We start from the raw sequence: 21937 nt of genomic DNA on the forward strand, positions 1-21937 counted from the left end.
CTCCCAGCCTTACACCCTCCTGGGTCCGCTGTGCGAGACGGGTCACGGCCACGAGCCTAGGGATGCTTGCTTGCTAGGGATGCTTGCGGCCTGCTGACTCCGGTCTCCTCTGGCGGGTGATTCGCTGACGCAGCGAGTCAGTCGACTGGTTCCCTGCCTGGGATGGAGCGTGGACTTGCGGGGAGAGCCGGGTGGGTGCGGGGAAACGCTGTGTCATCTGCTGGGGCAGGCGGCTGCTGTGGGGGTCAAAGTCCCGGGGAGAGTGCACCAGCCTCCTTCCCTATGACCTAGGCAGAGTCTCCGCACCCGAGCCCAGGCTCTGCCAAGCGCTTGGCTCTGTGCGACCTTCTCAGGCACTTTGGGGCACCGTGAAGGTGGTCCTTTTCTTCCGGGACCCCCGGCCGAGCGTCATTAAGTTATTCTCCGTCTCGGAGACGGGGATGGAACCTGCAGCTGGGCTAAAGGTTGGGAGGGGCCGTTCCCACCGCTTGGGCAGCTGTATTTGCTCGGGCCCTGGTTCCCTCGAACCTCGGTTGAACCAAGGAAATGGACTTTATTAGGAAAAGGGCAGAGAGACTTGGCTGAAATGAAACTGACTGGGGTGGGGGACTGCGGAGGTGGACAGAAAAGTTTGCAGGAAGAAAGGAAATGTACAAAGGTCGGTGCGGCGGGGTTTTTGTTGTTTTTGGTGGTGGTGGTGTTGGTAGTACAGAAACTGGTTCCAGCAAGGTAGTGCACCTAGCTTCGCTGATAATTAAGGAGCTGTGTCCCTGAGCCTTCTGAGAAAATGCCCCTACTGTTTTAAAATAGAACTTTGATTTCTTTTAAAAATAAACCATTTCAGCACGTTGGGGTCTAAGGTAACACGGGTGTCTTCCTGCCAGTGTAGGGTGCCACCAAGGGCAAGACTCCCAGGAGTGCCGCTGCCTGCACTTGAGTGACCCCTTCTTTGGCTATCCCCCTTTCCTGGCCCTCCGCAGTGGTCAAGGCTAGGTCAGGCCCACCTCTTCCCTTCTTCCTCTGTGACATTGCCCAGTAGTGGGACTCCCTCCTGCCCGCCTCTTTGGCCACTCCCAGTGGGATGATTATCAGCCTGCCCTATGGTCCTCTGATACCTCTCTGTTTGGCCACTTGGTCTCCTTAACCCTGGTGTGTACCTTTTGAGTGAAAGGGCTGATCTTTGCCCTTCCGTTGTCTCCATTGAACCCTGACATGGGGCTAAACACATAGTAATGTGCTGAATAAAGGTCTGTGGGATGTATTTGCTCTGGTACCTGTCTTGAGACATTCAGTCACACAACAGATGTGTCAGGAACTTCCAAGTGGACTGAATCCTTTGCTGTGAACACCACTGGAGCCATAAATAAACACTGGAGAGTACTCTGTTTTGGCGGCCATTGCTGGTATCTCTTTTTGGCACCGCTCTGGAAGGCAGTAACAGAGTTTGCTTTTGAAGCGCCCTTCCTCCAACATAGTGACCTGCATAAAACACGGTGCATATGACTCATCCCTGCTAAAGAAGTCCTCTTTACTCCCCAAACCTGTTCCGTACCAACTGCTCCCAGCTGTGCAAGCAGCCCAACCCGCCACCCAATTGACTCCCAAGAAACCTGGAGTCCCATGTATATTCCCCTTCCTCTCCCGCACTTTCTAAATACAACCAGAGGTCCAGTGTTCTCATGTCTTAAACAGCTATCAAATCCACCGGTCTCCACTGCGAGAATCATAGACCAGGCCACCATCGTGTATCTCCTGGACCGCCGTGGGAGCCTCCTAACAGGTCCTGCTGCCACCACTTTGAACCCTCTGTCTTCTTCATGGCAGAATCCCAGTGCAGGTCTGCTCAAGCGACTCCCCTGCCTCCCCCAAACTTGAACACCCTCCAATGGCTTCCTCTTCTGCTGAAGTAAAGACCTCACTTTTTAAGGGGCCCCCAAAGCCTACAAGACCCACCCCTGCTAGGCTCTTCTTCCTTGACTTGAACCCCCCACCCACCTCTCACACACTCTTTTCACCACGTTGCCTGCTTTCAGCTCCTTGAACCCTGATTGATTCATAGTCCAGGGTCTATTCCCAGAGCCCACAGCAGAGACACCCTCTCAGTCCCCAGTGAGTCTCACCACTTTCTGCAAGAATGGGTGCCAATGGCTTTCCTTATTCCCTGGAGTTGCCCCAGACCTTTTCTCCTTTGATCCTTCCAGGATCTCCTTGCACAGGAGGGCAGGCAGGGAAGCAGGGCACTGAGCAGCGTCCAAGGGTGGAGACGGAGAGCTCGCCTCTGTGCTTTGGGTCTGTGATCATCTTTCTCCCCGTAAGATGATGATGAGGGTAGCCAAGTGCTGTTCCAATGTTTTTGTGTATTGACTTATGTCATTTTCATGAGAGACAGGTAGTTATCCCTTATATTATCAGTGAGAAAACTGCAGCACACAAACAGATTAACTTCCTTCCTAGGCATTCTGGCTCTAGAGTCGATGTTTGTTTGTTTATTGTCAACTTTCTCGGACGATTTCAAGAAAGCCTTTGGGCCACGGGTTCGATGAGTATTTTATTCCGAAGCGCAGTGATCTGGGTACAGGCGGGCTATAGGTTCCTTCCCAGATCATTGCCCTCAGCTGCTGCTTCCACGGCCCACAGGGTGCTGGGGGTGGAGGGCTGTGTGTACCGCAGGCCCCAGGCTCTGCTGAGAATTAGCTGACTCACCTTTCTTGTGCAAGGAACTGGAAGGAGTCACTTGGCTGACTCATTCTTCAGGTAAAGAAGAAAGAAAGGAAAAACATCCACTGACCATCTGATTGGATAAAGACTGGGGCTGAATTTTGGAGAGGAGAAAAAGGCCATACCTTGTAAACTATTGAGAAAGTAAAAATTAATTCGACTGAGAAAGTAGAAACTTTTACTGCCATTCATTAGGCTGAGAGGACAGGCATTAAAGCAGCTACAAAACAAAACAAAACAGGGTTTCTCACAAGGATCTGCTGTGTCTAGAAGGCGTCCCAGCAGCCTTCTTGAGTTACCCCCATATTCACTGAGAAACCACATTCTCCGACATCTCTGGGGGCTCTTCTGCAGGAACACTAACACTACTCACGAGGGCCGTGCTCTCTGGTCTAACCGCCTCCCAATGGCCCCCACTCCGGTACCATCACCTCGGGCATTAGGATTTAACCTATGAATATTGGCCGGGGGTGGGGAGGTGCCACAAAAATTGAGTCTATAGAAATAACCATAGTAGAGTTACTAGATTAAGGACATTTACTGTGGGTGCAGTACTTTTATTAGTGTATGACTCACATTGTTGTCAGTTGTCTCAATAATGTCCCTGAGATGATCATTTGCCCCTCCCCTTCCCATCCAGATTCAGTCGAGTCGCCCGATGCATTTCATTGTCTAAATATGGACCAGTTCCTCAGTCTTCCTTTGTGTTTATGACACTGACGTATTTGATGAATACGGCCAGTTATTTACTGGGATGCTTCTTGACTGAGGGGTTGTCTGGTGTTTCTTCATGATTAAGTTCCTTCCAGAATACTCTATTAGTGATATTGCAAACTTCTCGAGGTATCACAGCCAAAGGCACACAATGTCCATCTGCCCCTCATTGGTCCTTTTAATATGTCCCCACCTTTTGGGGGGGATGGTACTTCATTACTTTCTGGTGTCACAAAATGCTTCAGTCTCATCTTATACCTTCTCAGCCCTAGCCCTGGGATTGGCTCTTTTCAAAGGAACCCTGATTCACTTAGTGGGCCAGAATCTAGACGTCGTTCTGACTGGTATCCATCCATTCGCTCTCCATCTTGGCTCTACTTAGTTCCTTGCCTATTCATTGGAATCATCCTCCTTACATGCATTTCACACCATTATAACCATTTTTCCATGTCATAAATGTGCAAAACATGATTTTAAATGGTTGCATGGTGTTCAGTCACTGTCCACCTTTACAAGTAATGCAGCGCCGAGCACCCTCAGCTTACGGTATTCCTCTGGCCAGTCTCTGAATGTCTCTCATTGTTTCCTTAAACTAAGTTGTTAGAGGTGAGATTTTGCCGGGACAATGGTGTGAGCACCATGGTTTAGGCCATTTGAGTTATCCAAGTTTCGAGAAGCAACTTTTTGTTAGGCTTGGCGCTGAGGCTTGATCCGGTCTGTGAAAGGCAGCAGCCCTTCCAGCCCAGGCAGTAGGGCTGGAAGTGGCAGGTGGAGAGGCTGCCCTGGGAGGTGTGCCATGGTGAGCAGTGGTGGAGGCAGCCTGGTGTGTGCAGGGGAGCTTTGAGGAGATGTGGGGCCTCCTACAGGGTCTTTATCGGGAAGGAGAAGGAGCAGAAGTGTGCTGCAGGGTCTGGTTTCCTAGTGAGCAGGGGAGGGAGTGTGGAGGCTTCTGTTTTCCTCCACTATGCGAAGGCCGGTGCTTGGAGAGCTCTGAGGGTCCAGGGAGGGTCTGGGGCAGAGTTTGAGAGCATGAACCCCCAGCATTCGCAGCTTTTCCCTTTGTCCCCTAGCTCGGCACCCTCTCTCCTCCCGCTCTCTCCTCCCCTTGGCTTTGCCAAGCTGGCTCTGTCCCTAGGGCAGAGGGCCCAGCAGCAGGGTTGCCGGGTTTCCTTTCATTGTGCTCTAATGCCTGTGGCCTGCTTTGCACAAAGCTCTTCTTTCCCAGCGACCCTTTTCTGGGGAGTTGGCTTCTCATCCTGGGCCTCACAGCAGCTCCAGAGCTATGGGGGAAGGAGGGCCTCAGGGCTGTAAGCAGAGTGCTATGGTGCTTGATTGAGCCCATAGCACTCAGAGACCCTATGGGGAGCTGGACCTTGAAGAGGCACCTACCTTCACTTGATAGGCCCTCAGCAAGGCAGGGTAGCTGTGGTGGTGAGGGAAGGCTGGGACAGGGCAGGGGACCAGGCCTTCCTATCTCCTGTGTGCATAGTGGTGGTGGGTGGGGAGCTGTGGGAAAGCTTAGAGTGGATCTCGGCACTGAGAGGAAAGAGAGAAAAATGGGAGGTCCCTCGAAGAGAAGTTGGGACAGTCGCTGATTGCCTTACTGGTCTTTCTGAATTGATGTTAGAAAGTCCTCAGACGGGGAAAGCTGCCCTCAGGTCCCTGGGCAGTGAGGCCTCATTGGTATTCACCAGCCATGTGGGTTGCCCTGGGGACTGGGGCACAGGGCCCAACAGTTGGGGGGATCTGTGGGGGGAGCTCCCCAGGGGCTGGAGGGTGGGCTACAGCAGCTGACCTCCTGTCCTCTCCCTCTGCTTCTCTAGACCTCCTTCTATGGCCGCTTCAGGCACTTCTTGGACATTATCGACCCTCGAACCCTCTTTGTCACTGAGGTAAGTCCTGGCTGTCACTGTCGTGGAGGCCCCTTGGCCTTTATACCGTGTCACTTCCGAAGATCTGTGAGTCCTCTGTGTGCATAGTTTGTATACATTATTCACTTTGTATTCACTTCATTCGGATGTCACCCTGTCCCTTTAAGGTAGATCTATCTCATCATCATCATTTCCAACTTTAATAAAATTATCCCCAACTTCCCAAATTACATGTTTCTTACAAAAGTTTAAATAGTGTAGATGTGTTTAAGTAGATCAAAAAAGTATCCCTTATATGCTCTTCCTACCCAGTTCCTTTCTCTCATAGATAATGAAGGTATAATTTTCCTTTTATATAAGAACCATTCTCCTGTGAACCACATGATCACGGTTCGATTCCTAGTCAGGGCACATGCCTAGGTTGCAGGCCAGTTCCCATCAGGGGACGAACGAGAGGCAACCATACATTGATATTTCTCTCCTTCTTTCCTTCTCTTTCCCTCTAAAGATAAATGAATAAAATTTTTTAAAAAAAGAACCATTCTGTGAATTTTTGACAAACACATTCAGTCATGAAGTCCCCTATGCAAAATAATATAGAACATTTCTATCACCCTAAAATGTTCTCTGATGCCCACTGGTGGTCAGTCTCCCCTGCCCAGCCCCTGGCAACCACTCACCTGCTTTCCGTCCCTACTGTCTTGCTGTTTCCAGAATGTCATATAAATGGAACACAATATTTCCTTTGCGTAATGCTTCTGAGAGTCATCCATGTCGTTGTGTGTATCAATGCTGCAGCCCTTTTCACGGCTGAGTAGTATTCCTTCGAGAGGATATTCCAGATCCATTTGTCTACCCACTCACTGAAGAACACCTGGCTGTTTCCAGTTTTTGGCTATTGTAAATAAAACCGCTATGAGCAGTCTTTGTGTGGATGTATGCTTTTATTTCTATGAGAAAATAATTAGGAATGGGATTGCTGGCTCACATGTAAGTGTGGTAAGTACATGTTGAACTTCATAGGAAACTGATGAACTCTTGTTCAGAGTGACTCCACATTTTACACTCCCACCCGCGGTATTCCAGTTGCTCTCCATCCTCACCAACATTTGGTATTGCCAAATCTAAATGAATTAAGTTTACTTCAGCTACCCCAAGAAGTGTGTCTTTGTAGCTTTTGGGTATGTGTTTACAAATGTGTGTAGGAATGCACTCAAAATAGCAAAGATTTAATAAGTACTTACTGTGAGCAAGGCAGTGTTGTAAACATTTAAATGCATCAGCTCATCAGATTAACTCAAAGGGACCCGTAAGGTGGACAGGACTACAAGCTGCCTTTTACAGATGAGGAGACAGACAAGTTGAGTCTCACGGGCACGGGGCTGGCCAGTGATGGAGAGAGGGTATGAACCGGGTGAGCTTGTCTTCAGTACCCTTATTCTTAGCCGGTTTGCTTTCTTGCTCAGTAGCTGAGCTTAAAGAACTCTCTCAAGATTACTTGGTGGACAGAAGGCCTGAGTTCCTGCCCTGGGCTGCAAACCCCGAGGGAGTCACTGAGCCTGTTAGTGGGCTCCCTGAGTGGACCGCTCTTCCCTGCACGTCTTCCCTGCGCTGGGCACTGCCTTGGCCCAGAGTTGATCAGCTCTGGGAGGGAAAGGCCTTGGAGGAAAGAAGCACAAGGCCTGAAGGCCACCTGGGCCTACAACATTCCCCCCTGTGCCTTGAGGGAGCAGCCCAGTAATGTGGAATGTGGGAATTAATCTGATAAGGGAAAAAATTCCCCAAGGGGAGTTGCCCAGTGGTAATCTGATAAGCAGGCACAGCGGGCTCAGGCCTTTTACCTGCCGGCCCTACCTGGGCCTCTGGGCTGCTGCCTCCTGAGGGCAAGGCGGCTGTAATTTCCAGCTCTGACTGGATTCTCCTGACGAGCTGTCAATGCAATCACATAAAAATTTGGAAGAACAGTAAACTAGAGAAACTACTTACCTAGCCTAAATTATGTGTCGTTCTAGAAAGTTCCAAAATGCTGCAAAACTAGATTCAGTTGCCACAGAAATCCCAACGTAAATGCTACCTGCTTGATGGAAGAGTGGGCAGAGGCTTCACTCAGAGGGTGGTGGTGCTAACGGTGGACTTTTGAGGTGCTGAGAGATGACAGAGGGGAACTAGGAAGGTGGGAGGTATTTCAGTGCTGCCCGGGTTACCACCAGCCGGCAGGGGCTGTGGGGATGGATGGGCGGCTGCAGGCTACCTGCTGCCTGTGCCAGGGGCTCCCACCCCCTCCTCTCCAGCCCACCTCCTCCTCACCTGCAGGCCGCTTCATGGTGCTGCTCTGCCCCTGCACCACGCCCTCTTCGATGCTTGTATTTGGAAAGGCCCCAACATTCCCGTACCTCACTCAGCCATTTGGATCTAAACACCATTTCGAAGTACAAAAGTCTCCTACTTTACTATTAATTGAAGTGTCAAAGCAACTGAACTCTTTACTAACTCAAAAATAAAACCAATTCAACAGTAGTTTTAGAGTATTTTTCAGGTTTCACATGTTACCTCCCTTCATCTAAGATTATGATAGCTCTCCCCCCAAAATCTTCACCTTTCCCCTGGCCCTACCCTCTCCTCCAACACACACACCAGGGGGGGCCTGTTTCCAGCATTGCCTGCTGGCCTTTTGGAAAGCGTCTGCCCACCAATCTGCCAGTCCCTAAAAACTCTGGAAGGGTCCTGAGTGGGGCCTTCAGGCCCTCACAGGTTCTCGCCCAGGCAGGGGGGTTCGCAAGGCCATCTGCATGGACGAATGAGAAATCAGAGGCACGGAGAGGAGAAGGTCTCTCAGCTGAGTCCCTCCCCCATGGGCTGAGGCCCTGCCAGGAGGACCAGCCTCTGGCTTCTGCTGGGCTCACAGACCACGGCCCCTGTCCATACAACACAGTTTCTCTCCCAGGGAGGGCTCTTGGTTGGTGTCCTGCGAGTGTGTGTGGGACTGGCCTGTTTGCCTGTGAGGGTGGGAGCCCAGTGGGGGCCGTGAGGAGATGGCTCTAGAGACCAGTTTCCCCGAGGTGGACAGATCCTGGGCAGCTTGAGCCATCTGGTGACCTGGTTCTGAGGGGCCAGGAGCTGAATCAACGGAGAGACTCATCTTGAGAGAGTTTTGCAGCTACTTGTTTGCAATTTATAACTGACCAAGCTTTAAAAAGATTCCAGCTCTTGTATGTGTAATGAGGCGGAGGAAATTTGATTCGCTGTGATTTCTCTTAGGAAGAAGGCTGCCTTTGTTTTGTGAGTGTCTTGAGCGAGGCTTCGGGGAGGAGGCTGGTCCGCCTGACAGAGGGAGGGATTGTGCTTTGACCCTAAGAGAAAGGGGAGGGAGGAGGAGGAAGAGGGGAAAGTAGTGGGAAGGAGAGCAAGTAGCCCGGCGAGCTGACAGGCCAGTGCCTGGGGGCCCTTCTGAGACGGACCATGCCTGCCGTGCCCTGGTGGTCCCCGACATGGCATAGTATTGTCCCCACCACCATCATTCCTAGGAAGTTGTCAGTTAAGTCTGCCTGGTTCATGAAATGCCTGCGAGAATAGACTGTTTTAGGGGATCTCGAGGGGGCTGGGTCTCCGTGAGGGAGCAGGACGTGTGGGATCAGGCCTGAGGAAGGAAGCCACCTGGAGCTGGCCGGAGCCCCAGCTTTGGCCTTCCGCTGGGGTCCTGGAATTCCTTCTCGAGCTCTGAGGCCAGCGGACGTCTAAGCTGCTCTTAACTATGGACTGAGGGTGAAAGGAATTTGCTCTTCTGGGTTCGGTAATTATGTAAGGGGATGACTGGTTGATAGACTGTCATGCTGAAGGGCACAGGAACTAGCTGAAAGAGTGTCAATAACACCATCTCCGTGGTAGTGTTGGTGTAGTAAGTTGAAACCATTTGGGATGTGTTGGGTGGGACAAATAATACTGATGTTGGGAATCGGGGTTCTAACCATGGGGATGGGGAAGACGCAAATACCAAGTAGGGAAAAGACAAAGGACTACGTGATGTTGTATTCGAATTGGAGGTATCAATATGAACTCATGATTTACACACACACACACACACACGCACACACATTTCCCAATTTCCTGGCTCTGTTACATAGTGATACATTTTGATACATATTTATGTACAAATTAGGATGTTTACATAATATGTATACATGTAGCTCTATATAGATATATAACCATATGTGATATATTGTACACGTAACATAAATGTATACAGGATACATATTCTTTTTTTCCATGTAGCATATCATGAGCATTAAATGTTGTTTCAGAGTGTGTTTAATAACTGCATGGTAGTCCACCATGTGGTTATTCTTTAGTTTATTTAATCCTTTTCTCTATGGTTGGCCATTTGGGTGGTTTTAAGCCTTAAAAGCCATCATAAATAACGCTGCAGTAAATATCTTTGTACATAGGTCTCCCCCGTCCTCTCCTTTGTTTCCTTTGGATACGTCCCCAGAAGTGGGGTTTCCCTGTGACAGGCACGTTAAGGCTGTTGGGTATGTTGCCCCGCGCGTCATGCCGGCCTGCACCAAGGCTGTATCAGTGTTCTATTCTCAACAGCAGTGAGTGAGGGGGTCCATTAGATGCATTCTGGACAAAATTAGACATCTAATTTTAAAAATCTTTAATGGGATTTTTAATAAAAAATACCTAAATGTCAGCACCTTTGTACACTTCAAGTTCTTTCCCATCTGCACACATTTCTGGCATACGTATTACCTTGAACATAGGCTTTTTGTTTGCTTCCTTTCATTCACTTCCAAGTCTTCATAACTTTTTAAAGTCAAGTCTTATAAATACCATTACTATGAGACTTTTGCTTATAACAGATAGGTTGTTTCCTATCTCCTATGATCTTGCAAAAAACAAAACAAAATAGTCTCAGGCGTGTCACTTTTCATCTGTGCTAAATTTTTTTTAAGAGTAAATTCCCAAGAGTAGGATATTCTGGCTGGAGGTCATGATTGTTTTTCTAGTTCTTGGGATAGCTGGACAGATTTATTTTCTAAAGGTTGCACTACACTGCCAGAATTACATGGGTTTCCCTCATGTAGGCTCCCTGAAGGTGACCAGAGGTTAAACACAAGGAAAGCGGAGCTTCTGCCATGTGTTCCTGCTTCCCTCTTCTGTTGGGCCTTCCAGAGCGAGGCTTGTGGCTGCTGGGAGCCGAGCCAGACAGCCCTGCAGGTCCCAGGATTGTTGGGAGGGAACAAGAGGGGCTTAGGAAGGCCCAAGGAAGACGAGAGCGGGGCCTGGCACTCTGCATGCACGGAAATCATTAGCTGTGGCCCACAGGTCCCACCACCTGGGGCCACGATAGGAATGGATCAAGCCAGGGTTGCAGACAAGGTAAGGACGCACGGCCCTGTATGTGGCAGGGGCAAGGCTGGCCCAGGTGAGGACACTCGGATAGCTACTGAGCAGTTAATGTGATGTGACATGACCTGCTGTCCCCCTGCCAGCCACCCCTGCTCCATTCCCTCATGCATCCTCTTCCCCCGCTGTCAGCTCCTTCTCCCCGATACCTGACACTGCCCTTTCTTTTCTGCAAGCTTTGGGATTCTCGATGCGTTGCCTTAAATGCTCATGTTTCCATTGTACTCTTCCTCTAAACACGCTGTCCAGTTTCTCTGTGTCAGGCTCACCTCGGCTTTGAATGGCTCTCGAAGGACCTTCCGTTTCTTACCTGGGGCACCCACCCCAGTAGTCATCAGCTTTGGGTACAGGCCTTGCTGTGGTTTCTTTGTGAGACTGCCCTCCTCTCAGTTTCTGTCACGAGGGCACAAGGTTCTTCCATGCTGACATCTCGTGGAAATGGCCCAGGACTGGGATGGAATGGGTTTCCAGGGGACACCCACCCACTCTGTGACTCTGGGCAAGGAAACACCCTTTGCCCCTATTGTCTCAGAAAGGGGGTTGGCCTAGATGGTTCTATGACAGACACACACACAGGGTGTTTTCATTCGTGTCCTATGTACGTGAACAAGGCACAGTCAGTTGGAATCCGAGGAGTCTGTAAAACCAGCATCACCATCAACAGACTTTGGAACCTGATCCCTAACCCTGACCCTACCCTTGGCCTCTCTCCCCAGAAGCCTCGGTCATTCATTTCTGTTAAATGTGCATTCTGTGTGGCCCATGTTGGTGATGGCTGGGGTGGGCACACCCTGTGGTCCTGCAGAGATGCCTAAAACCAGCCCCCTGCTCCCCGCACTTTGCAGTCTCTGACATAACATAAGCGCAAAACACGTCAGGAGGTGGGAACACGCAGGCACCACTCAGAGAACGGGTGGGCTCCTTTACCAAAAGGAGGGTGAAGTATTTCTGGGTGCTGCTCACATCCCAGCCAGTTGCTGTCACTCCCATCATATATTTAGTATATTAAATATTATGATAAGTGAAATATTTACGAGTATTTCAGTTTGTCATCCTCTCTTAACCAAGCAGGCATTATACTGTCTGAATTTAGTTTGGGTGTGTGTTATGATGCCCCCTTCCCTCACAAAAAGATTAGTTTGCTTCCCCAGCTTTCCTTTTCTGTGTCCTTCTCTTCCTGTGTCCCTCTGTCCCCATTCCCGTCTGGCCTGGTCCCCTGCCCTCTCTGTCCATCCCCCGAACACAGCACACCTGCCCCTTTGCTTCCTTCTCCTTCCCCTCAGGGACATGGGGCCAGGATTCTGCTCCATTCTAATTCTCTGCCCATGGAGCAGACCTCCCAGAAGCCAGCATTTCCAGAGGGACCTTCTGAAGACCATGTCCCTGTCAAATGCAAGGAGACACCACACAGTGGCACTTTTTGGCAGGTGAGCCAGGGGCAGGCAGGCTGGTGATGGATTCTGGGAAGCAGCAACCTAGCCGTCCATGCCCCTGGCCCCTGGGAGCTCCAGAGAAGGGCCCCCAGTCTTGTCTCCATCCAGGTGGGTCCCGCACCCTCTTCGCATTCAGGGCCTGGCTGCCTATTCCTGGTTGAACAGACTTTCTGCAAAGTTCACCCCGCCACCGACTTCCAGTTTTCCCCACCCCTCACATGTCCAGGGCTTTTCTGCCAAGCCTTACAATGCATCAGGGTGAGAGGGGGGTTGACCCCCCTCTTATCCATCCTCTCTGTGGGGAGAGCAGCCCCCAGAACAGCCAGCCCTCAGGGGCCTCTCTAGACAAGTGGCCTAGGCACTTTCCCACCCCGGAGCGTGGCCTGGATCCCCACCCTTGAGCCTCTGACGGGGGTGGGCTAGCTGAGGGTTAGTAAGGCCAGAGGCAGAGAAACATGCGTTGGCTTCCTTCAGTCCTGGATACTCAGCTTTGTCTTCAGGAACTTCGGATTCAGTTTCCCCTCAACCCATGCCAAGATCAGGACGCTTGGGAACCCGTCCTTGTGGCAGGAGGCCTCCTTGTGATGACCGAGTCAGATGAGATGGAAACTGGCCAGGTTGTTACAGGAACTCGGAAGAATCCCTGGGGTGGGGAAATGACGAGAACACAGGCTTTCGCCATGCAGCGTAGAGTGTGCATGGTCCGTTGAGATAGGAAGCAGGCCAGGGGTGGGTGGGGAGCGTGCTGCGTCACTGGGCAGCTTTGGGGGTGTTGGGGGTACAGAGAAAGGGTCTGACTAAATTCTCAACTCAAATGCCAAACTGCTCACTTTCCGTGTGACTTCAAAAGCATTAAAACAACAGTCAGCATGAAAAACAAATGTATTAAGTCCGGAAGAAAAACCACCCTACCCTCACTTTTGCAATGGTTATTTCAATGGTATGTTTACAGGTTATTTGAAATTGTATTTTCTGCTTTTCTGGTTTTTTTTTTCTAACATTGTCTCTCACCAGCATGGATTTATTGGAGAGGGGATCCTGAAAACACTAAGCAATCTCCAGTTTGGAAACCGACTCTGGGAAGGCATTCTGGAATTTTAGAATTAATGTGTGCATATTTAAAGGCAGGACAGTACTTCCCAGCAGTCAGGTTGCTCCCAAGCAAGTTTCCCTGGCCCCCAATGCCCTGGGGTAGGCCGGCTGTGGCCACAGGTAGTTCACACACAAGCCTGATGGGTCGGTGGCAGCCTGGCTGGCTTGTCCGGGCTGGCAGTTATCCCTGCTGTTACAGCATAGGAGATGGCCGTTCGTTTTTCATCCTATGAGACCACCCTGCCAGCTGGCTCAGCACATGCGCTGCCTACCCCACTGGGTGCTCTAACCAGTGCTGCCCCCTGCCTTTAGACCAAGGTTTCTGCACTCTCGTCCTTGTCAAAAGGGGACCAGCAGCTTCACTGGCTTTTTTTGCCCATGCTGGGTATCCCTGATGTCTGGGTTCCTCACCTGACCTTGGCATAGGCTGCCTTCTATCACTGTTGTCTGTTTATTGCTAATTTTTTGAAGTAGCATGACATGCATTCAGTAAATTGTACATGTCCTAAATTTATTGCTTGTGGACTTTGACATAATGTTTATACTCATGTAATTACCACTCGGATTGGACATTTCCATTGGCATTACTTGGGAGGGTTCTCTCATGCCCTTTTAAGTCAGCACCCCACAAGTTTAACCCTATAATGACCTCTACCACCATAGGTGAGTTTGAATTCTTTTAAACTTTATGTACTATACTCTTTTGCATTTCATTATGCATATTAGCTGTCTATGGCTATGTTAAGAAATCACCCCAAAATATAGTGGCTTAGAACAACAGCAGCCAATTCTTTTGCTCACTGATCTTCAGTTTGGGCAGGGCATAGAGGCAGTGGTTCATCTCTGCTCCATTCAGCATCAGCTAGGGCAGCTTGACCAGGGGCCGGAAGGTCCATTTCAAGACGGCTCATCTGCATGGTGGGCAAGTTGGTGCTGGCCATCGGTTGGTGGTTCAGCTGGGGCTGTGGGCTGCGCCTTCAGTGGCTGTCCCTGTGGGTGTCTACATAGGGCGCTTGGGATTCCTTACGATATGATGGCTGGATTCCAAGGGAGTGGAATTCTCTTTGTCCTAAGAGCACAAAGTAGAGGAAGGCATTTTTATGACCTAACCTCAGAGGTCACATATCCTCACCTTGGCCAAACTCTCTTTGTGTAGACAGTTGTGAAAGCCTTCTCTGCATCAAGAGGAAGGGACATAGACTCAACCTCTGGATGCAGATGGAGAAGGTTCTAGAAGAGCACGGAGAATAGGAGATACAGGGGTCACTGTCTTTGGAAAACACTCTGCCACATTATGTTTGCAAGTTCATCCACGTCGTAACATGGATTTGTAATTTGTTTTTTAAAATTGCTGTGTAATATATCACCGTGACCATAAACTAATCTATTCAGTCTATTACTGACATTTGAATGGTTTGTAGTTTTGGCCCATGTGAGTAGGGCTGCTGTGAATGTTTTACAGATGTTGTGGTGGACAGAGATGGCTCTCTGTCGCTCTCTTCAGCTTCCAAGGCTTAAAAACTCATACACTTCTGTCCCCTTTTATTTTCTCTCTTTCCCCAGCAGTTACTGTAGCCATGTGTGCTTTAGTATGTGATTCTCTGCTAGTGTTTTTAAAACGTTGCTAAGAAATCATACCAGTGCTGCATGAATATGTTGTCTTTATAAAAACTGTCAGTACTCACAGTTGAGGCAACTGTTCCCTGTGACACCCCCTGCCACGTCAGGCCCTTTCCTCCTCCCCCAGGCAACCTCACCTGTGCGTGGGGTCTCCTTCTAGAGCTCCTTCTGATGCATTGACGCACATACATAGTCTCATAGAAAATACTGTTTTCTCTGTGTGCATGGGTGCAACAGCGAATAAGCACTTTATACGACTCTGACTTACCATGAAATGGAATTAGAATAAAATGTGCTAACACACCCATAGAAGATTCATGTATGTATGAAAAGTTTCCTTATAAGTATTCTGTAGTATTCTATAGTATTCCTTATAGTATTCTATTTCCTTATAAGTATTCTCAGCAGTTGCAGCTCCTGCTTGGCAAAGGAATGGCCCCAACCACAAGAAATTGGGCAGGTGTCAGCGACTCATGTCAGAGCCAGTGGAGGTGCTGCCCACACGTCCTGTTCCCCGATATCAGCACTGAAGCTGCAGGTGGAGCACACAGGAGATAACACTGAAACCCCCAAGAGCAGAGCGGAGAAAGTGCACATCGCCAGAAATCCCTTCGCTCCCCTTTCCCCGAGTTCTCCTGCATAAACTAGCCAGGACACCTGATCTGCTAAGATGGACTTTGAGAGGAGAGTCCCCCACCTTCCCAGTTGCCGCTTTCCTGAACATCAGCCCCAGCCTCCCGAGTACTGGCCTGTGAAACCGCGGGCAGCCAGACCTGTGTCTGGTTACACGAGTTTTAGTTGGTACGACGAGTGATGTCACACAGCTCTGCCATTTGCTTTGTCACTCAAAAAATACCTTGGAGAGAATGCCACGGAATATCGCGTAGATCTATCTCAGTTTTTAAACTGCTGAATAGTGTTTCATAGTGTAATCATACCCCTGCCATTTAGCTGTTTCCCTAGGGAAGGACTTTTGGGCCGCATCCTTCTTTGTTGTGCGGCCCCCATCCCGGGAACTGGGGGGCAGGCCTGCACACCGTGACCATGCCAGCACTTGACAAACACCGACGCATTCCCACAAGGGAAGGCGTGGCTGGAGCCCTGGCTCTCAATGTCCCTTTTCTCTTCCCTGCAGAGACGTCTCAGAGAGGCTGTGCAGCTGCTGGAGGACTATAAGCATGGGACCCTGCGCCCGGGGGTCACCAATGAACAGGTAACTCACTGCAGGTGGAGGAGGAAGGAAGGTCACAAATTCCCAACGCTTTCCCTGCATCCAAGACCATGTCTTTTTCCTTCATTAACCATTTCTCTTCTGGCTACATACCCCTGTACATACCCTTGGACTAACAGCTTTTGTAGAGGGTGCTCAGGTCTCCCCTGTCTGGTGGGAAGCAGGAGGCTGATGAGGTCGGAGAGACCCAAAGGCAGTAGTTGGCTAGAGCTGGCATGTGTATACCTCTTCCCAATCCCACATTTAGTGACAGCACAGCAATAGCTTGAAATCAGCTGCAGTGGCAGTATTTACACCATGGAAATGGGAAAATGGTACAAATTAGGATTCTTTTCCCCTAAAGAATTTATTATTAATTATTTACCACCATAGCACTCCCCAAAAGTTGAAGTTGAGTGTGGGAAGAAGGGGGTGGGTGGGTGGTAGGGATTAGGCTAGGACACCATAATTCTATATTTTTAATCCTTTTCTGAGGATATGTTTATTGACTTTATAGAGAGAGGAGAGGAACGGGGAGAGATAGAGAGAAACACTGATGTGAGAGAGAAACATTGGTCAGTTGCCTCCTGCCCGTGCCCTGACTGAGAATTGAACCCACACATCTAGGTATGTGCCCTGACTGGGAATCGAACCTGCAACCCTTTGGTGTATGGGACAATGCTCCAACCAACTGAGCCACCTAGCCAGGGCTATACTTCCATTTTTTTAAATACCATGTAGAAACTTGAACTAGAGCTCATTGAAATATTGATGGCTGTGTGTGGCTTTGGGGAGTGGTAGGGGATGTAGTGCAGGGCAACTTTAATGAGAGACTGATGGTTAATGTGCCAATGCTGTTTTCTTTGTTCATAGACTTCATTTCAAAAACTTTAAAAAATTAATTTCACATTTTTGGAAGTAGTGTATGTGCATATTTCAGAAAGTCAAACAGTACTAAAACACTTGTAAGGAAAAATAGTATGCTGTCCTCTATCCCCTTCTAATTCCAATTCCTGTTCCCCAGAAGCAAATACTTTTAGCTGTTTCTTCAGATAGAAATCTATATTTGCAACTAACATGTTTATCTATACTGCTATTTCTTAACTAATTCTTTTGCATGGTAGTTGAGAATTCAGGTCTCTTATTATCCACCCCACAAAAACATTCTTCTCTTCCCCACCCTCATCACCCTCCCAAGATAGTTACAATGGTTTGAGGTCTATGACTGTTCAATATTCACATTAAAATCATATAAGTAACATTTAATGTAGAATCAAGTTGGTTATTTCATGACTGTTTCCTCTGTTTTTAAACTTTATGTTTTATCTGCAGTTGATAGTTGTCTCTCTTTTCCTCATTAGCATAGTGTTCTTTGTACCATCTCTAATTCTTACTACACCCTCTAGGGATATTTTCAGTGCTCCCTTTCAATCCTGAAGACTCCAGTGAGGGGGGCGCTCCACCTGCAGGGCTCCCTCCATCCACCACAGATGAGGATAAGTCTACCAAGACATGATCTGGTTGGGGAGGAAAGGTGGCCGATCTCTCCAAGGAGAAGGGGCAGGAGCCTGTTCCTCAATGGGCTTTTATTGGGTTCAATTCACACAGGAATACAGGTAAAGCTCATCAATCACTGTCAGGCAGTAATCATCAAACAACAGATAACATTCAAAGAACTATGAGGGTTTATTCTGAGTCAGGGTCAGTTAGCTAAAGGGCCATAAAACTTTAGGGAAACAAACTGTCTCATGCTTGGACCCTTATCACAAAATTGAGGGCATTCTTAGCAAAGCAGGTTACACAGGATTTTATGCATTCTTTCTTAGGCCTGATCACCCTAGGGAACCCACCCTAACTGTACCTACCTCCAGCATTGTTTCAGGCTTAAGTCAGTCAGGGGAAGTAAGGCAGCCAAGAGATTAGGAGACTTCTTACAGACAGAATGAGGACTCAGGCTATGTCAAAGCCAAGCGGTGAGGGTCCATCACCCCCTTTCTCTATAGCCCCCCAACTCCTTCCCTGAGGACTCCTTCATGACCGTGCCTGATTTAGGTCATGCCTCCCTTGAGGAATCTTACCCATCATTGGCTAACCAGTCATCCACCTGGGGCCAAGCAGGGTGAAGTAAAAGGGGGCAGAGGTGACGCCTCCGCCAGGGAGATAAGCTTTGTCTCCATAGCGACTTATGGTCCCAAGGTCTCTTTACTCAGCCTTAGCAATGGGGATGGTTAAAGCTCCTGAATCCAGGCAGGGCGGTTCCCAACACTCCAGTTCTTCAGTTCCACTTTTCTCCCTGAAAATGTCCTTCCTGAGGCCCACCTCCTGGACCTTCCCTTTGGTGTATTGTGGACTTTTATTTTGGTGGAGTATCTCTTCTAGTAGCTTCCTGAAAAAAAGAGTAAATGGGAAGAAAATTTTGAGTCCTTTTTTTTGTCTGAAAAGTTATAAGTTTGCACTAAGCTTTAATTGACAGCTTGGCTGAGGAGAAAATTCTAGTATGGCAGTCATTCTTCTTCAGAATTTTGAAGACATTGCTCCATTGTCTTCCGGCCTCCAGTACAGCAGTTGAAGAATCCAGTGCTGTCTTATTCCCAGTGCTTTGCAAGTGACCTGTTTTCATTCTTTGGAATGAAATCCCACAGTGCTATCTCCTTTAAAATTCATTATGCTGGGCTCCTTGTGATTCCTTTCCATCTGAATACTCCTGTCTTTCAGTTCTGGCAAATTTTCTCAGACTGTTTATTCAATAATTTCTTCTCATTCCGAAACTCCTCTCAGTCAAATATTTGCCATCGTAGATTAACACTCATATTTTCTTATTTTTTTTCCTCTTCTAATCCTTGACTTTGACCTGCTATTTGGGTTTGCAGGAACTTTCCTAAAGTTTATTTTCAGTGCATCTATTGCATTTTTAACTTTGGCTGGCATAATTTTAATTTTTGTGAGCTCTTTGATTGTTTCTTGTATTTATTTATTTTTAAATAGAATCCTCTTCCTGTCTTGTGAAGGCAGGATCATCTCACCCCTCTGCATTCTGGAAGGCAAGGAGGTGAAGGAGCCTGGGGTCCCAAAGTTCATTGCAGACTTTCACTAAATTCCCTGCTTTTCACCTTCCCTGCTCCCACGTCCCACTGCGCTAGCGTTCCCAGCTTTGGAGTCACTGTAACTCAGTTCCTCCAGAAGGTTGATCAACTTTCTGCATCTGGTGGGGACACAGGTGAGGACAGTAAGGGTCCCCTTGTGGCGCGGGGAAGGCCTGGGGGATCACAGCTTTGAGGACAGACTGTCCGTCAACCCCTGTGTCTAGTCCTGTGATTAGCCCTTTTTTTCTGTAGTACCTGGTCTCTCCAAGTCCTGAGCTTTCCCGGTATCCCTGGGGTGACGGCCTGGTGCCTTAAACATGCCTTCTTCAAGCATCAAGGGGATGGCTTCCTCCTCTCTGCTGGGTCAGTTACTAAAACTGCTTATTTCCCAACCAGAAACACGCTGCTGTCCTTCCTCTGCCTCTGTCCTCTCTTCGGTGCTCTTGATAGCAACGCGAGGCCCCACCCCTCCCCTCCCTGTGCTGCTGACCTGACACAGCCGTGGCTGGCGAGGTGTCCCTGGGGCAAGCAGCTTAGCCATCAGCTCTCTTCAGTCCAGCTCATTTCAGTATGTGTTTAGGGAGCACCTACAGGCCAGGCTTGGTGCCAGGGCCTGGGGGAGAGGGCAGGGAAGAAGCCAGAGGAGGATCTTGCTTCGTGGACTCCCCAGAATCTAGGCAACCACTGTGAAAACATGATACTGTAGGAGAGTGGGGGAGGGAGGAACCCACCCAGACTAGCGATTCCTCTCTGGAGATTGATGGATGAGAAGGGGCTGGTGAGGAGGAGGCACTGATAGGAACAGCCCAGACAAGGAACCCCAAGAGAGGGTGAGGTCCTGGAGGAAGTGACCAGGACGTGCTCCGCTGCAGCCCAGCCACGTGAAGGGCAAGTGCATGAGCAGATGCGGCACCTTGGCCAGATGTCCTTGTGCGGGGCTCTGGCAAGTGACATGAGATGGTGCAGTTCTTGGCTGGGCAGGGTCCAACCTCAGGCGTCTGTGCTGCCTGCTGAGCTGGGGGCAGCCATGAGCAGGGAGGGCAGGTCGTGATCTCCTCATTCCTAGCTTCGTGCTTCTCTCTGGCCCTGGGTCCCGAGGAGCCTGGGTGGCATGACCTGACAGCCTCTCTTTAGGCCACAGAAGTCCTCAGACCTATGCAGTTCCTCTTAGACACATCAGGGCTGGGTCCAGCCTCCAAGCCCTTCCTGATCCTGTGTCCGCTCCTCGCCAAGTTACCTCTCTGGCCCATCCGGGCTGAAGGTGTCCTCTGGGACTCCTTCCAGCTTCCAGAGTTGGGAGTGAGGCCATGTTTCCCCTCTTTGCTTAAAGCTGCCTATCCTGTTTCCTGGGCCTCCCCTATTTTCTGTCCTAAGAGCCCCCATGTTCCTCAAGGGAGCTGGGAGGAGGTGAGGTAGGGGAACTTCCTTCTCTGGCTTATGCTGGTGAGGCCTGCAGTGTCCGTCTGGCGGCTCAGCGGCCCAGTGCTGTAAGTGCGCACCTGCCCTGCAATAAGCAGATCCTCCATCTCCCTCCCTCCCCATCCTCCTGGCTCCCCAGAGCCTTGGGGATTGGGCTGTGTGGCAGCTCTCACACTGCTTCCTCCCTCCCCGGGCCTCAGTGTGCAAAGCCACACCTGCCTCTGGCCTTTGGAGACACCGGAGCTGAGGAGCTCAGGATTTGGGGAACCCTAGGCAATCCAAAATTAAGGACAGTCCTTGTTCCTGGTCCAGGCTGGCCCTGCTCAAAGGTCATTTCCATGCCTTCAAAGAGCCCCAGGGAGGTTCTTCGGCTTTGCCTGGACAGCAGCCCTGCTCCGAGGCTCTGGACTGACTGCCAGATGTCCTTTTGCCGGTGTGGGGGTCAGGAGCCTGTGCCTGATGCCTGATGCCTGTGGACCTGTCCTGATGTCACGGATAGCACTGGGTACCTGTGCTGATTTGTCATGTGACCCGCCCTCCCGTCACAACACCTCACCAGGGGTGCACACAAGTGGGTTGACAGTTTGTTCGTCCCGATGACCCCAGTTTGGTCTTCTACGAACGGGGCCTGGCATCTCCTCCCTAGACTGCTAATGTGTTCAAAGGTTGCTACACCAGTGAATAGTTAGATCTAAGGATAAAGTAAAAATAAGCGCAACTTACCCTTCAGACTTAATAGATAAAAATTTGATGTGCTAGGAACCATGATAAGGACCGAAGCCATCAATTAAACAATAAAGCCATAAATGAGAGCAAAACTCTAAGTATAGGCCGTGAAGTCTCTGGGTGCTGACGCTGCTGTGTGCACTTTATGTGCAGGAATGGTTTGGCCTGGGCAGAGACGGGTGGGGTTAAATACGGAGCAGCCCCTCCCCCATGGCAGTGAGCCCAGCCACTGTGTGCTTACTCAGTGTCAGGCACCTTGCTAAGTACTAGCATTTTACGTGCATTACCTTAATTAATCTTCACAGAAACTCTATTTGGTAGGTACCTACCTATATTACTGCAGTTTTACAGGTAAGAAAACTGAGGCTCAGAGAGGTTAAATTACTTACCTAAGGTCACACAGCCAGTATGTGGTGGGACCGGGGTCTGACACTGGGCCTGTGAGATCCAACAGCTGCCTGTCTCCCACTGTCTGAAGGAGGTTTTGGAAGGGGAGGGGACACTGTGGAGCAGAATGACATACACAGGCATGAAGGGAGTTCTGGTCAGAGGAACTTGCGAACGTCTTGCAGCCCCAATTAAACCTGCGTGGTTAACGCTGTCAATCCAGGCCACGGGCACCTGCTGATGGCTCAGTATGTAAGA

General features: G+C 49.6%; 1 protein-coding gene across 4 annotated transcripts in view; it reads left to right on the forward strand.

Annotated features, from left to right (window-relative positions):
- SFXN5 (sideroflexin 5) overlaps window positions 1-21937 on the forward strand; it is a 101432-nt gene that overhangs the window by 683 nt on the left and 78812 nt on the right. For 3 of the 4 annotated variants that reach the window (XM_037048097.1, XM_037048096.1, XM_037048094.1), the window contains exons 2-3: window positions 5256-5324; window positions 15990-16067. In XM_037048097.1, the coding sequence (XP_036903992.1) occupies window positions 5256-5324; window positions 15990-16067 (147 nt within the window). Of the gene's footprint in view, window positions 1-316; window positions 659-5255; window positions 5325-15989; window positions 16068-21937 lie in introns of those variants that run through there. The other variant, XM_037048095.1, reaches the window with a different exon arrangement.

This window comes from Sturnira hondurensis, unplaced genomic scaffold, assembly GCF_014824575.4.
Source record: "Sturnira hondurensis isolate 20B ecotype Veracruz unplaced genomic scaffold, ASM1482457v3 Scaffold0006413, whole genome shotgun sequence".
NCBI lineage: Eukaryota > Metazoa > Chordata > Mammalia > Chiroptera > Phyllostomidae > Sturnira > Sturnira hondurensis.